The following is a 16,982-nucleotide window of genomic DNA, read 5'->3' on the forward strand; positions in this document are numbered from 1 at the left end:
GGGGCAGTCTAATTGAGCCTGCCTCAGATCTGCCCTTGAAGGTCCCCCTGTCCCAAGAAACTCAACCTGATCAGGTTCAAGTTCTTCTAGGACAGTTCCTTCAGGGCTCTCAGAATCATCCTCCTGTGAGGGCTGATCCAGTACCCGAGGCAGGGGGGAAGGCACAGCCTTTACCCTACTGCTCTTTCTCTTGGGTTGTGACTGGTCCATAGTTTCAGGATCCAGCACTTGTTCAGTGGTGCACTTTCTGGCCTGTGACCTGGTCACAGCAAGGACATGTGCATCTATCCCTAGAATTTCTGCATGGGTCCTATACTCCACTTCAGACCAAACTGAAGTTTCAAGATCATTGCCCAATAAACACTCTACAGGAAGGTCTGAACTAACAACAACTTTCTTGAGGCCAGTTACCCCTCCCCAGGAGAAGTTAACAATAGCCACAATATGGGAGGTAGTGGCATTGCTAGTGTTGGTCACTAGGTAATTCTCACCTAGTATGATCTGTCCAGGGTCCACATAGGCAGGTGTCACCATTGTGACACTAGCCCCAGTGTCCCTGTAGGCCTGAGCCATTCTTTGGTTGATACAAGGAGTCTGTCTGTACTTGCCCAGGTTACTGGGGCCTACAGTAGAGGACAAAGCTAAGTCCCCATCACAGATCAGAACAGCCTGAGTAGGTATTCTGATTAGGCCAGAATCCTCCTCAGTTCCCAGGGTTAACCCTACTACACCCTTTTGCTGGGAACCACCACTTACAGCTGAACTAAGGGGTATAGTTGCCTTAGGGGCAATGGTGGCTTATCCTTTTTGGTGCACTCACTAAACCGATGTGAGTTGGACTTACAATAGTTGCACCATGGTTTCTTTTGGCCATCTTTCTTTTTATCCTTTTTGGGACCACCCTCCCCCTGAGCCTTTTGGGGGCCTGGTGAAGACTTCTGGTCTTTTTGTTTCTGGTCATTACCCTTCTGTCTGCCTTTTTCTGATCACCGCCCTGGTTCTGGTTTTTCTGCTTAACTCTAGTCCTGACCCATCTATCTGCCTTCTTTCCCAATTCTTGGGGAGAAGTCAGATCAGAATCAATCAGATGTTGATGCAGTAGCTGGTTTTGACAGTTGTTAAGGATTTGTTCTCTCATGATCAAATTATACAATCCTGTATAGTCCTTAATCTTACTTCCCACTAGCCAGCCTTCCAGAGCCTTAGTGGCACAATCTACAAAGTCAGTCCAGTCCTGAGCCTGTGTCTTGTGGGTATCCCTGAACAACAACCTGTATTGTTCAGTGGTTAGGCCAAACCCATCAATCAGAGCACTCTTCAGGACAGTGTAATTGTCTGCATCCTCATCACTAACTGTGAGGAGCTTGTCTCTACCTTTCTCAGAGAAGGATAGCCACAAGATAGCTGCCCACTGACTTTGGGGTACCTGCTGTACTTTGCAAGCTCTCTCCAAAGCAGTTATCCATTTGTGGATGTCATCCCCACACTTGTAGGGAGGGACAATCTTGCTCAGGTTTCTATTATCATAGTGCCTGTCTCTATCCTTAGGGATATTGCTGCCACCAGTGGGTTCTAACCCACTTAACTTTTGCTCTCTAGCCAGAGCAAGCTTCTCCTTGGCAAGGGCAGGTTCTTCCCTCTCAATCCTCAGATTAGCTTCCCTCATTCTGGCTTCATGCTCCTTTCTCTGGGGGAAAGTCATTCCCCTGTGAGAAGAGGCATTAGAGATGCTAGAGACATGGGAGTGGATGGATTCCCTTGAAGGGGATCTGTCTCTCCTGCTTCTCTGGTTACGCCCACTTGGGGGTCTGTATGGGGGGACCCCATGCAAACTCCCATGTAAGCTTAGGTTAGCCTGGCTAAGTCTTCCTACTTGGCCCTGGCTGTCTACCTCTTCATCTGAAGTCCCATCTGACTCATCTGTAGTGGGTAGACCCTCCCTTGTACCTAGGGTACTAGCCTGTGAGGCCCTAAGAGCATCATATTCCTCTAGGATCTGCACTAGCTGAAGGAGGGTAGGGTTTGCACCCTGTTTTAACTTTCTGGAGGTACACAATTGTCTCATCTCCTGAAAAGTTAGGGTTTCATATCTAGAGGGGATCTTTTTCAGACCTGCCCCTCCTGAGAGAGCATCTCCTTGATCTCCTCCCAGAGACATGATCTAGTGAGGGTGTGGTGTGTGCACCTACCTACACTAGTTGTTTCTACTAAACCTCTCTAGTAGTTGTAGTCAGGGTGTGTTACTCCCTTCAACCTACAACAACTAAGTCCAGTAGGACTTAAGTATTATAATCTATGTTATATGTACCTAAACAATATCTGTGTGATCTTTTAATTTAGTATCTCAAGATTACAATGGTATTACAACAGCAAGCTCAGATCCCACCGCTGCTCACCAATGTGAGAAGTTGGCCTGATATATGATGTCACTAATTCTAGTGTACACCTTGTATCAGTCCAAACAACCCTTATGGTGATTGGTTGTAAAGTCAACCTTATAGACCAGCTATCCTAGTGGTAGCATGGACAAGAGCAGTCTTAGGCTAAACTCTGAATGGCATGTGAAGCCAGCTGTGATACCATATATAATCCCTTGAATACCAAATGAAAGGACACCACAACAGATATATATATAAAATAAAGTGTATTTATTCTAGTCAAACCCTCAGCACTCTTTTTGAGATTAGAGGTAAGTACAACACAGTCTTATTCAAGCATACATTAAGTCACACAGGTAAGTAATACAGTTAGGCCCTAGGGGCCACGCAAACCATATACTAAAGAAGTGGTATAAGGACCACTGTCACGGAAATAGAATAGGCCTAGGCCTAGGGAATCGCTGGGGCTACACTACACTACCAACAGTTAGGAAGTGGGAGGCCCACGGGATTCAGGTGCAGAGTGGAAACACTCACGCGTAATGCGTATAGTCGATAGAAATAGTACAGTTCTGAAATAAACAGTTTTAGGACACTTCTGAAGCAACTAGGAAGTTGAGACTCGGAAACTAGACCCTAGGATAGTCACTACCCTTGTGAGCACCGAAGTACCCAAGTTACCTAGCCCACGGGCTGCGGGTGCATAGGTGTGAACTTGCGTCGGGTTTCGTCGTGGACTTCTATGGATGCCTGAAGGAAAGTTGCTGACAGGTAGTCAGTGCAGAGTGTCCGGTGGATCCCAAGGCCGGGATCAAGAAGGAAGGGTACCTGCAAGCAGAAGGGACAGAGTCAAGGTCACTAGCCAGTGACCACGTGGAACCAGGAAGGAACCAGGCGATGTCGTGAAGATTGCAGGTGAAGGGTGAAGCTTGTCGCTGAAGCCACGGGTACCAGGAGACGTTGAGGACGACCAGGACCAGGAGGCGAGCTGTCCCACGAAGGCTCTTGCTGTCGGCGGCGTCGAAGTCGAACTAGGACTCACCAAGCCTTGGCAAGCGGAACCCACGAAGAACGGGGGACTTGCTTCTGGTGCAGACCAGGAAGGTCTGGGGTGCTTCTCTTTTGCAAAGAAGCGGGAGCCAGTCTGGAGGAGCCAAACCAGCAGTGAAGATTTCAAGGTGTGTCGTCACAAAGGCCGCTAGCCAACGGGCAAGCAACCGGACAGACGCGGCAAGCAGAAAAATGCAGAAGGGCCCCACGCATGACTTGTGGAGTGTGGGGGGCTGATCTTCGGTGCAGATGGTGCTTGGGGTTGGGGCTTCTCAATCCCCGGTGCACAACTGCGAGGGTACCTCAGAAGCTGCGCTGGAAGATACTCGCCACTTTTCCCAGGTAGCCGGTCCCACGTCTCTCGTCGCCTCCACGGATCTCAGCTCGGCTGTGGATGTGGATCAGGGTCGGAGAAGTCTGGAAGTCAAGGCTCTGGTCGGGCTCTGAAGTCGGTCCCTCGTAGAACTTCAGCAAAGCAAAGGGTAGTCTCTTGATGGTGCCTGTTTGCACAGGGTAGCCACTCCTTGGCCACAAGGGAGATTCTTCAGTCTTCTTCTTTCGTCGAATGTCGAAGGTCCAGAGTTTCTGTTCAAGTTGCAGGTTCAGGATAATCTAATCTCCTGGGGCCCAGCTACCACTCTTATACTAATCTGGGGGGCTGGGTTGCCTGCTAGGTCACGCCTTATGGGTGGGACCTGGGAGGGGGTGGTTACACCCCCTTCCCTTTGTCCAGTTTCGCGCCAGGACTGGGGCTGGTGTGCCCCAGCACCGGTTTGAACTGGACTATGCATGGGACACCTTGTGTGCCCCAGGCAGTGTCTCGTTTCATTCATCCCTCCCTGCCCCAATACACTAAGGCCTGTCTGGGGTGGTGCTCGCACCTCCCAAGGCAGGAAACCTATTGTCCAAGCCTCCCTTGCCGGGATCACTCCCAGCAGCAGGAGGTCAGACTTGTGTCGTGGCAGCAGCATCCATTTTGTGATGCTGGGGCTCTGGTTAACTTTAACCGGGTAAGTAGGTTTCAACATGTCTTCTCCCTCTAGAAGGGAGGGATAATATCCTCACCCCCAGAAATGGGATGGGGGTATTATTCCAAAGTGTTAGACACCTTACACAGACATGTTTTGATAAATCCAAACCATAGTTACCATAACCGTTTAAGATTATAAGGCACTTTAAGAGTATATGGTAGGCTATATCATAGAACAGCTATAAGGACATGGTTCCGAAAGCTGCAGACAGGCTCAGCTCATGCTTAGAGCACCATCTCACATGTTACCAAGCACTCTGCCTCCAGGATTGTTAAGGCCTGCCATAGGAGTGGCTGATAGGTACACATGTGTCTATATGTAAGATAGGTATAGGAATACTACACCTAAGCAAGGGGTGATTACACGACCTTGCCCCAGCTGAGTGATCAGCCAGTTGTGTTCTAATGGAAGGCCAAGCCAGGGGTGGCATAATACATGCTGCAGCCCCTGGTAGGCCTAGGATACACCTATGCCCTGGGTACCTAAGGTACACTGTACAGGGGCCAATAAGGTGATCCTATCCAAATGGGTTATGCACCTAAAGTACATAGTATCAATTTAGAGAGAGAACAGCAGGGCTGTGGGTCTGATTAGCAGGCCCACAGCCACATCTAAGTCGAAAACCAGTAAAGCAAAAGCAAAAAGTGGGGGTGAACATAGAAAGCAGACCCTACTCTCCTACAGTCATCATCAGGACTAAGGTTACAGTCAATTCAATGAGTACTTCTATGGAGATAAGAAGAGAAGGAAGAAGGATAAATAGTGGGACCCGGAGGAGTGCATGCTAAGTAGGGGAAGGGAAACCAAGGGGTACCTCATGACGTGAGAGGGAAAATACTCGATGACTCAATCAATGGAGAGCGAAGGCGTCCAGGCGACAGTGGAAGAATAACTGTGAAGTGATCTATGGAAAGGAAGGGCAGGTAGGTTAATCAAGAGTGAAGGGGGCGTGAGAGACCAACACTAGAGGTGTGCAACTAAAATGTGCAAGGTCTTACAGAGGCGAAAAAGTAACAAGGCCAATGAAGGGTCAGGTGTCGACGGCGCTCTGAAAGGGAAAAAGGGGCTCAATAAATAAACAACCCGGGAGCTCGAGAGAGGAGCGGGGAAACAGGTGACGGGCAGAGCGGAAGGTCTGCTGCATGGAGAAAGTGCTCACCGGAGTGGGATAGACGATCAAATGGCCGGTGAAAGATTTCCGGGATACAGGCCAAACCGGGTTAAGTCCGGTATTCAGGGAAACGAATGAAGCGTCTAGGGCTGGGAGTAAGGAGGAAGTGAGCTGACTTAAGAATAGGACGTGTCACGTACGGAGTGGGCGGGTCAAATCGGAACGAGGGGGAAGGGCTGAAAGGAGGGAAGGAGGGTATAGGTACCCCGGGGGGATAGAAAAGAGAATGAACGGCCTTTGAAAGATGGCCGACAGTGGTAGTTAGAGCGAGCGGTGAAAAAACAGGATTTCATGTAAAAAGGGGTCATGCAGTTGAGGCAGGGATCAGAGAGAAGAGGACAGAATTCGAGCAAACAATGCATTGAGAAATATGGCAAACAATTCATCTTTGATCAAAGTAGGAAGTAGATTTGGCATGACCTGTACACCACAATATTTTCATAGAGAACAGAAATAAATTAAATATTACATGCAGAAATATTTGCATGGAATTCAAGAATTGTATAACAAAGCATTTCTCATAGCGATCATGGACATTATTTAGAGACAGAGAAAAGGGATGCAATGCTAGGTTACAGAATTAAATTAAATTAGACATTACGTGAAGAATTATTTGCATGGAATTCGAGAATTGTATAACAAAACATATTTCATGGACATTATTAAGAGACGGAGAAAAAGGATGCAATGCTAGGCTACATGGATTAAAAGCATACATAAATGATGAATGTAGAGGTATGTGGAAGAAAGTGAAGATATTGTGGAGGTGTGATGGCAAGATTAAAGATCTATGCATAGGCAACAACTGTATTCCACTCATCAAGGGAATTCAAACCATGGGATACAGAATTACAACGGGTAATCCATCTGCATTCACATCTGTTAAGTAGCAGTTGGAGGTTCCCGCCACGGAGGGGTAGTAGTGGGCGGTCTATAACTTGCCATGTCATGTCATTCTCCGAGTGATTGCGTTCGATAGTGTGCTACCAGTGGTGCGGTGGTGACACTACACCTGATGCGGCTCCTATGTTGTGAAATACGCTGCTTCACCATTTGTGTGGTCTGACCTGTATAGAGTAAGTCACAGGGACAGCGGATCGCGTAAATGACGTTGTTGGTACGACAATTGGAAAATTATTTCAGCGGATAGGTGTATTCGGGGGTGACAAAAACCTTGGTGTTACATGTGAGGTCACAAACATTGCAGTTTTGGCATTTAAAGTGGCCTATCACAGGTGGAAGGCCCCACAGAGCAGTTACAGATTGGTCATGTTTTTCTTTAGAAGGCCGCGTGATGGCATGGACCAATTTATCTGAGACGTTGTCACCCCTTTTATATGATAATAGAGGGGAGTCTGAAAAGTGTGGGAAAGTGCGGAGTAAAGTCCAATTCCTTTTGATTATCTTCCCAACCTTGTTGCTAGATGGACTGTAGGTCGAGACGAAAGGTATGCGTGTGTTGTTACGTCTGATGGTGGGTGCCAGGATAACCTCCCTGTGGCTGTACCATGCACGTTTGAGGGCTCTTTTAACCAAGCGTTTAGGGTATCCCCTACTGATCAATTTTTCTGAGAGGATCGCAGCTTCACGGGAGTAATCCTTGCGCCATTTGCAATTACGACGGATCCGGAGGACCTGTCCATATGGAAGTCCATCACGTAAGCCACGTGGGTGGTTGCTAGAATACAGAAGGAGAGTATTCCGTTCTGTGGGTTTGCGGTATAAGGTAGTACCAATCATACTATCTTCTGCGTGTAGAGTGAGGTCTAAAAACGGAAGATCGTTTTGGCGAATGTCAGTGGTGAAGTTGAGATGGGGTTGGGCATTGTTGAAGCCATGAGACAAAGGAGAGTAGGGTGTCTTGGGTACCTTGCCATAGTAGGAGGATGTTGTCTATCGCCATAGAGTGATGTTACTGAGGAAAGGGTTCTGGATAGTTAAGATGAGTGTCTTTTCCAGGTGGTGGACGTAGAGGACAGCAAAATTAGGAGCAAAACAAGCGCCGATGGAGACACCTTTGATCTGGAGATAATAGGTATCTTTGTACAGGAAATAGTTGTTAGTCAAGGCTATGTCTAGTAGTTGAATTATGAAGTCAGTGGGAATGCGTATGGGTCTTGGTCGTGTGTTAAGTAAATCCTCCATTACTTTGAGTCCATCGGTCTGGGGAATGTTGGTATACAATGATTCAATGTCTAGGCTGGCCATGAGATCTGTGTCTAGGTGAAAAGGGAGATCCTCAATTGTATCGATCAGGTGGGTACTGTCTTTGACGAAGGTATTGGTGAGTGGGACAAAAACCTTGAGAATGGAGTCAATGTATTTGCCCAGTGGTTCAAGGGCAGAGCCACACCCAGATACTATTGGATGGCCTGGGGGTGTGGAGGCGTTCTTGTGGATTTTGGGTAAGGTGTATATCACCGGTGTAATGGGATGAGGGTTGTTAAGGAAAGCATGTTCCTTCTTATTGATGATACCCTGGTGAAGTGCCTGAGAAGTAATGGTAGAAATTTTGTTTTGGATGGTAGTAAGTGGGTAAGATTTGAGCTTACGGTAGTGGGTGACATTGCTCAGCTGACGAACGATCTCAGTGTCATATTTTTCATGGTCCATTACCACTATGCCACCACCTTTATCGCCGGGTTTGATGATGATATTTGGGTTATTACTCAAACGGTTGATAGCTAGTTTTTCAGTGAGTGGTAAAATGTAGGGTATAAATTCAGGTTGATGTTGTAGTTGTTTGACTTCGTGTAATACAAGTTTCTCAAAGGCTAAAATCTCATGTGGCATCATAGAGGAGTGTGGCAGGAAAGTAGAGGCAGGTTTGAATTGTGTTTCAACAGACCTGTCGGTTTCGGGTTTGTCTGAGAAAAAATGTTTTAGGCGAATGCGTCTGAAGAACAGGAGTAAGTCTTCCTGTAGTTTGAAAAAATCGCTACGTACAGAAGGGACAAAGGAAAGACCTTTGCTGAGTAGGGAGATCTCATCGGTGGATAAAGGATGGTTGGATAAATTAAAGATGGGTATGGTTGTATCGGTGACCGGAGAGGTGTAGGGTAATGTGACTGCATGGCCAGTAGAGGGTTCGGAGAGTCCGATTTCAAAGGGTATAGGTAAGCTGGTACTTTGGAGAGACACAGTGTTTATTGTTATTGGGGCCCCCATTGATAGAATTTGTGGCTAGTTTGTCTCTCGCCTGCGTATTGGTACCGGTAGTTCTGTCTCTTGCGTCCGCGATCTGTTCCTAAAAAATTAGTAGGAAGGAGCGGGGGTGATTGGGGGCGTCTAGTTGGACCTGAGCTCGTGCCTTCCCCACTATCTGAGTCTTCAACAGAGGTGTTAGAGGAGTCCGAGAATGTGATTGCCTGATTGTTGCGATACCGGCCCCAGTTTTTGGTTCGTGCTGGCTGATATAGTGTGCTATAAAAGGTATCTAGGAGATATGGATATGTTTGATTTCTATTGTAATTCTTGATATCTTTCTGAATTTTGTTTATTTTCTTGTTCTGTTCAAAGGAGTGGAAGGTAGTAATGGTAGCGTTGACCTTTTGCATCAACAATGGTGGTATCTGCTAGAATACGTTTTTCAAGTTTGGCTATCTCCTCTAGTTCTCTTTTGGTATGCTCTATGGCCGTCTCAATGCCAAGCACCATCCAGTGTCTGGAGCACATAGTGGCCAGGTGACTAAAACCAGTACGAAATTTAGGGTCCTGTGTGAAAATTGCAGGGACGTTGCAGATCTGTAATCCTAGTGGTATGGTGTCAGATTTGAGATACTCAGTGAGCATGCGAGCATGCAGATCAGTGCGAATTTGTTTTTTCTTGAGGTTTTCTAATTTCTCCAATAACAATCTGGAGTTATTGGGTGCTGTGGAGAGGGGGGTAGAAGTGTGAGATAGTAAAGAGGGTCCACTAAGGATATTCTGGATGTAGTCATCTGAGTAATGGCAGCCCTGCTTTGCAGACTGTCTTTCAAAGTAAAGTGTATGGAAATTTGACTTTGGAATTAATGGTACTTCTAAAGTGGCTATCTACCTTACTTAATATATAAGTCACCTCCAAGGTCTCCCCTGTTTTATAAGGCTTGGTAAGGGAAAAACTCCAAATTCATTGTTCGCAATTGTACATACTTAGCTCCATAGGCTAGAATTGGACTATTTTATTTTAGTATAAATATTGCTAGGAAGGAGCGAAAATATAATTCAAGGACTTAATATATTGGCAATGATAAATCCAACAACCTGCCACTGTTTAATTTATCATAACTAGTACAGAAAATAAGTTAGAAAACTTTCTTTTCTGTAAGCCAACAAACATCCTGTCGTCTAGCAGCCTCTCCTGATTTGTCAGCCTTAACAGGTTTAGCCAAACTGCTTTGATGAGGTGATACGTGGCCTGCATGGAGCAGAGGTGAACTGATGGGGGAGCTCTGCAGCTGCAGAGAACAGTTCAGGTCGGGGTTTGGGTAACTCAAACTGGGTTTCAAAGAGAGCAGGACAGTAAGGAATGCCAGTTAGGCCTACCCTCTCTTCCTGTACCCCCAGCCAGATTGCAGGCCCAGGAATGGAATTTGCGGAAGGTTTGGAGGGGGAGTGTTAATTAAATGAGCTACACCGGTAGGTTGGTTTAGCCAGGTCTTAGTTTCCTGGAAAGGAATTCTCCATCTTGTGCAGTGCTCTGTGGGACAAGACTATGCCACATTTTTGGAGGAAGGTTTCATGCTTTTGGGTGGCTCCCTGTACCTCATTGGACAGGGGTGCCCCCCTGCTTGTCACCCCAAATCATTGAATAAATATGTGAGAGCTGCATAGCAACTCGGATCTGTTGCCTGAAACTAAAAGGAGAAGAAGGACTGCCTTGCTGGATCCCTGGTCTGCACCGCAAAGGATTGCAATCTGAAGGACTGCTCCTGTTGCACACTTGAAACTACAGCCCTGAGGACTTTGCCTCCTTCAAAAAGGATTAAGGAGTGGACTCCCTGAGAGCAACAGGTTAACAAAGCTTCCCTGCACCCTCTCACTCAAGTAGTCCCCAGCCTGGAGTGCGTTCAGTGGACTTAAGGATTTGGCCAGGTGCATTGTGGAAATTGTTGTACCAAACTCACAAGGACCATCTTGGAGCTCCTAGACCCTTAGACGTGTGTTTTGGACACTTTGAACTGTCAAGGGGAACGTCAGGAAGATGTTCCCGAACTATGCAGAAGTTCGGAGCAACTGTGGGGAAAAAGCTCCATAAGAGGACTGACTTGACGCAAGAGTTAAGCCGGCTACCTTCAACCAAGACCCGACCTGAATTTCAGGTTTGCCCTGCTGAAAGCACTGGAGCTCCAGACTTTTAGGATTTGACCAGGGCCTTGCTGAGAAGCAATCCGACGATGTTGGATCAAAAGCAGCCAGCTTGAGGGAACCGCACAATGTCGAGAGTAAATCCTCCAGAAAAGTTTGTAAGTCCAATGGTACAATTTTGACCCGGACTTCCTGCTTAGTGTATCCGAACAGGGCTCCATCACAGTCTGCATCAAACTTTGACTGTGTCCCAGTCAAGCGCGACTAGACGTTCCAAGTTGGCGCTATATGTTTTTAAGCACGAGAAAGTGTTTTATCTTTAAAAATTCATGTCTCCTGTTCGCTATATTGGATTGTTGTCATTTTGGTGCCGTTTTAAGGATAACATATGTATAATGTTTCGAAATTAGTTTGGGATTTTTATTGTGTGTTGTGTTTTACTTATTTAATGTATTAGTGTTTTTGAATGCTTTATATACCTGTCTCCTGAGTTAAGTCTGCCTGCTCGCAGCCAGCTACCAAGTGTTGAGCTAGGGACTAATGTATTACGACTGTACCTTATAATGTATTGCTGGCCTTATTGCTAGTATTAGCAGCATAGATACCCTTACTAATAATCCACCTTCCAACAAGTTCGAATTGTGAGGGACTGTTATTCTGCCCAATTCAGGCATTAATACACACGTAATATTTAATTTGGTAATATTATTGATGCCCATAAATTCTCCAGGACCCAACACGTTAGGGTTGTCCGATTAAAGCCACTCACCTAAACTGACCCTCTCTATCTTGTTGTCCTTCCACAATATTGAGCATGACTCTCTTATTTAACGCTTCTTAGCACTATTAATACGTCCACTTATCTTTCCACTTACCAAGTGTGTTGGCGATCCCGGTCTTCACTGAGCTAGTGCAGATATGGCTGATCCTGTTGTCATGCTCCTGTTTTGCCAACACAACAATCCTGATATTCCAGAGGGTCTGGATTGTGATCTGGTGGAGAATTTAAACATGATGTCATTGACATACAATAGAGCATGTGCAAACTTTTGTATGTCACACCTGCCTGTTAAGCTGGGGATTCCAGATGTCACTGGATGCTTGAAGGTGCCTTATTAAGTTCATTGCATGCTCATCGTACAGCAGCATTAAAGCCACATGGCAGATGGAAGTGGATGCAATTTATGCCCAAATACAATTCACACATTGTCAATGCTGCCACAGAATCTGGCGCCAGTGATAAAACATGAAACTGTTAAATGGAGAGGTTACTTGCCTGTAAGGATCCGACTGCAAGGTTCTGTACTATGCACAGCTAATGGGTTCCTTCATCTAGTTGCAGGACTTAACAGAGCCCCTCAAAGGAGTGCATCAAATACTGTACACCACCGCTAGCAGGAGCACATATGGGGCCACATGTAAAAAGCTTTTTGCCTTTTGCAAACGGCCCAGTTCACAGAGTCAGGCCGTTTGCGACTGTAAAAAAGCCTTTTCACCTATACCAAACCGTATTTTGCAATTTGGTAACCTGTTACCCAATCGCAAAATGGGTTAGCGATTCGGTATTAGGAAGGGGTCGTTAAGGGCCTCCCTTCCAAATAGCAACCCGCAAGACTATGTATGAATGTTTTGCGACTGGAATGTGGTCACAAAACATTCATATTTCACAACCAACTTCAAGTTGGTGGTAACCCATTTGCAAATGGGACAGAGGTCCCCAAGAAACCTCTACCCCTTTGTGAATTTAGGTGAAAACGTTTTTAAAGAGCAGGTAGTGGTCCCACGGACCACTGCCTACTCTTAAAAATGAAAAGAAAACTGTTAATTTCTGTTTTTGAAATGCATCTAATTTTCCTTTATGTAAAATGGGCCGCATTTAAAAAAAACATTGCTTTATTTAAGAGCAAACACAGATATGCTGGTCTGCTGTCCCTAGCAGAACACCATCTCTGTGTTTTTTTAAAATTCCCAATAGGTCGCAAATTGCGACCTATCTCATGAATATTAATGAGATAGGTCAATTGCGACCCCATTAGGACTCGCTAAATGTGTCAAAGACACATTAGTACATAGAAGTTTGCGATACGCAAAAATTGGCTATTAGGTCATCGCAAATTGAAACCTATGTACATGTGGCTGTAAAAGATGAGCACACCGGAAGCGAGATGATTCCAAAGGTAGCTTTATTTCTTCATATGTGTTGTCAATGACCTGGAAAGACTGGTCAGTTCAGGATCTCAACTGCAACTGACCAGAGTCACCTTTGAGTCCATGGTCACCCCTCCGCACCAGAGCAGGAATACAATACAGAGGTAAATATTGAACTGGAGTAGCTAGACGTGAATACACGTGCCATCTCATGTCAGTGCTGTAATATGAATATATGAATACACTATAACATCTTCCCCTCCCAAAAAATAAATAAATAAACATGCTCTAAAATTAAAGGTCTAACAATAACAATTGAAACATTCAATACCACACATATTCATTGAACTTTACAGGTTTCCTAAGTACATGACTTGCATGGTGTACAGGAATGACTACAGTAGTGTCACTACTGTATTCACCATGAGACTGTACAGTTACATGTGGTACCTACACAGAATGTGAATTAACACTAGCTTCCTGAGTACCTTCAGTTGCTGGTACAGGTACTCAATTCGGCCAATCCAGACCTGCCTCACAAATATTTCCTCTAGATTTACTGATGGTGACAGCTTGTTCTATCCTACTGTCTCCTATTCCACCAGCACTTACCATCCAATAACACCACACCTTTATTAACTCTCATCATTCGAACTGGCAATGGAAATTTTGATTTTCCTTTCCTCACCATAACAGGTTTTTTGATCAGAACCCAATCACTAGTTCTAAGAGCTACATCTCTCAGAGTATTTTTCTGATCAAAATATTTCTTCATTACCAATTGTTTAGCAACCATGTTGGACATTAAATTATTAGAGTTCCCAACAATTTTGTCCATCCCTTTAGTATTTATATTCTCCAGACAACCAAGGAACAGATTATTATGTGAAGATCTACCCCACAGCAATGTGAAAGGTGAAACCCCTGTAGTGCAGTGTGGTGCGACATTGTAGCTCCAAATTTTATGTCTAAAAAACGTTGCTACATCACATGCTGAAATGACCACAGTTTGTATGGCTTCTTTCAAGACTTTATTTGTCCTTTCCACCAAACCATTAGATGAAGGTGAGTACAAGACAGCTTTCAAGTGTTTAATACCTTCCTTCTTGAGGAATGCACACATGTCTTCAGACTGATCAGCTCAGGATCTCAACTGCAACTGACCAGAGTCACCGTTGAGTCCCTGGCCACCACCAGTTCCAGAACAGGACTACAATGCAAAGGTAAACATGGCAATGAAGTAGCTAGACATGTATACATATGCTATCTCATGCCAATGCTGTAATATGAATACACTACAGTGGCCCATAGAATTTTCAGACATGCACTATTTCTCTACAAGGTTGCTCACTATGACCACATTTCTCATAATGTAGTGTGTCTGTGTAATTAGATATTAGTTGATAACAAGAGAAAGTCTTGGCCTAGGAGTAACAAGAGAAAGTCTTGGACTAGGACTAACAGACTTACCATCAAGGAAACATTAACCAACTGCTACATAATGACTTTCTTCTATTTCTAACCAATTGGCAGATTCCTTAGTAGGAGTAACAAATTAGGGAGGAGAATAAAAAGGTAGTTCTGGGAGGACATCAATTTTAGGCAAATACATGTCTTGAGACCCTTTGGCTGAACTGTACATCACTCTAGAGAGGGCCTCCCCACTTCTTTGACATTACCTCTCCATACCACTCATCGACAAAACTGTTTATCAACATGGCTTCTATGTCCAACATCTTCGTCCCAGGCCTTATATCATTCAGGCTAAGCCTCCCCTAGACAGGCGTTCCGTAAACCTTTACTCAAAAAAAAAAAAACATAACTCTAAATCCAAAGTATGTCCTTCCTTTCTTTCTATAATTTAGATCACTTGCTCCTTGTAACCTCCAACCTGCCCATCTCTCCATATCCTGTGTCCTTTTTTTTACAGAGTTTTATATAGCACAAACTAGACCTGAGACATCGGGTATCAGAGCGCTTTACATGAGCACAAGTTTCGTTAAATATCGACACATTCATTTTTGTTAGGCACGGGGAGATTAAGTGATTTGCCCAAAATCACAGGATGTTGAGCGTCGTTGCCGAGACTCAAACCCGGTTCCCTGGTATCGAGGTTGACCGCTTGTTGTATTCTGTCTATTGCATATTTCTATGTCTGCCTTTACCCACTCAATGCCCTGCTAGTGGAATGCTTCTGCACTGTGATGTACTACGGAATGTTGGGTGCTGGTTGAAGATAAGCCACAGTTATGATGGGGCTGAGCTGCCTGCTGGCTGCTCCTGGTGGGGCTTATTCCAGGCTACTTAACATCTTACAATAAATCTACATGAAATACCTCAACCAGTCTGGACTACATTACTACATCTTTTTGGCGACGAGTTGATCTTACCTACGTGCTCAACCAAAGAAGTCAAGTTTCAAAAAGGCAACTAAAGATGCTGTTTCAAGAAGGTAACTAAATAGTCAAGTTTCAAGAAGGCAAGTTATTTTAAATCTACTTCAATTTATCTACACGTCAATTCAAGAACTCTATATTTCAATATTTCAATGTTTTTCAAGAAGGCAAGTTATTTTAAATCTACTTCAATTTATCTACACGTCAATTCAAGAACTCTATATTTCAAGAAGGCAAGACATTTCAAACCTCATCAAACATCAAGCAAAGACTCTGGCTTCAGAGCCCCACCAGTGACCATCACACCGGTCGCCCCCTACATGCCAGATTCTTCTTCAATATTTCATCAACTCCAGTGTTTTTTTTGCTGTCTGCTGTGCCCTCAAGAGAGGGTAAGCCTCTGCTGTGCCCTCAAGAGAGGGTAAGCCTTCAACCTTTTCTATGTCTGGAAAACTGCTGTGCCTTCAACAAGGGTAAGCCTATTTCAAGCTTTTCTACGTCTGGGGAATTGTTGTGCCTTCAGTGAAGGTAAGCCTGGCGCTCTTCAAGCCTGCTAACGTCTGTAACTGTCAACTGCATCGTTTGTTGTGTCAGCATCATGTGCTGTCCCTTCAATGTGGTGAGGGTAAGCCTGTCATCTTTCAGCGTCTCACATGCTATGAACAAGCATATTGACAAGCAAGCGTTCCTGCCTCCCTGCACTATCGTAAGCCTGCCTCTCCTGTTTCCGTCGAGAGGAGTTCCCTGTGTTGCCCTTAGCATCTGTCTACACCCTGCAGAGTGTTTTCATAGGTGAAATGTCTTTGGTGCAGCGAGTTTTAGGTATCTTATGTTGCCCAGTGCTGACAGACTTAATTTTGCTGCCAAGTGCCCCAGTTGTCTACGAGAATCCAGATGGGCGTGACTGTGAGTTCTTTGTTTTTTTAAACATTTTTTATTTATGTTTCATGCTGTTGCGCACTGTGTTACCACCACAGCAGTTTGCTTCGCAGCATTCAAAAATCTAAAATGAGGTGCGTGTCTTCTCTTCACTCAGAGCATTCGTACCTGGTTAACGCGCGCTCTGCTAGCTCCATGGATCTCTGTGACGTATGTATTCTCTGCGAAGTAGTCTTTGTGCATTTGGTTCTCTGCTCCTGATGATTGACGTGCTCCTGCTTCAGCGTGCCGGTAGCCATCTGGTATGGCGCGTAATAACGTGCCGCCATCTTGTGTTTTGTTGCTGTTCTAAATGCCGCTTGCCAACCACGCTCATTACTCTAGTAGTTTTTTGCCAACCACGTCGTTTTTTTGTGTGGGTTTCAATAAAGTTTAAAAGACTTGCAACGATGACGGACGGCGAGGGTTGAAGCCCGTCTTCACTCTGTGGTTTCCTCCTTCTGTCATTGTTGTCACTATGCGTCAGCCTGCAACCGTGAGTACTCTCAACAAGACTTGAGGTAGTGTTGGTACTTTGAGGTGGAAAGCGACAGTTCCAAGGAACTATTCTGTGGTGATGGCGAGATCTCTATTGTTAACT

At 45.1% G+C, this 16,982-nt stretch overlaps 1 protein-coding gene across 4 annotated transcripts in view; it reads right to left on the reverse strand.

Moving 5' to 3' along the window:
* Nucleotides 1-16,982, reverse strand: part of INPP5D (inositol polyphosphate-5-phosphatase D) — a 660,212-nt gene that overhangs the window by 292,842 nt on the left and 350,388 nt on the right. For all 4 annotated transcript variants that reach the window (XM_085634688.1, XM_085634689.1, XM_085634687.1 and 1 more), the window contains exon 13: nt 11,795-11,912. In XM_085634688.1, coding sequence (XP_085490814.1) covers nt 11,795-11,912 — 118 coding nt within the window. The remainder of the gene's footprint in view (nt 1-11,794; nt 11,913-16,982) is intronic.

Source organism: Triturus cristatus, chromosome 11 (assembly GCF_964204655.1).
Source record: "Triturus cristatus chromosome 11, aTriCri1.1, whole genome shotgun sequence".
NCBI classification, from domain to species: Eukaryota; Metazoa; Chordata; class Amphibia; order Caudata; family Salamandridae; genus Triturus; species Triturus cristatus.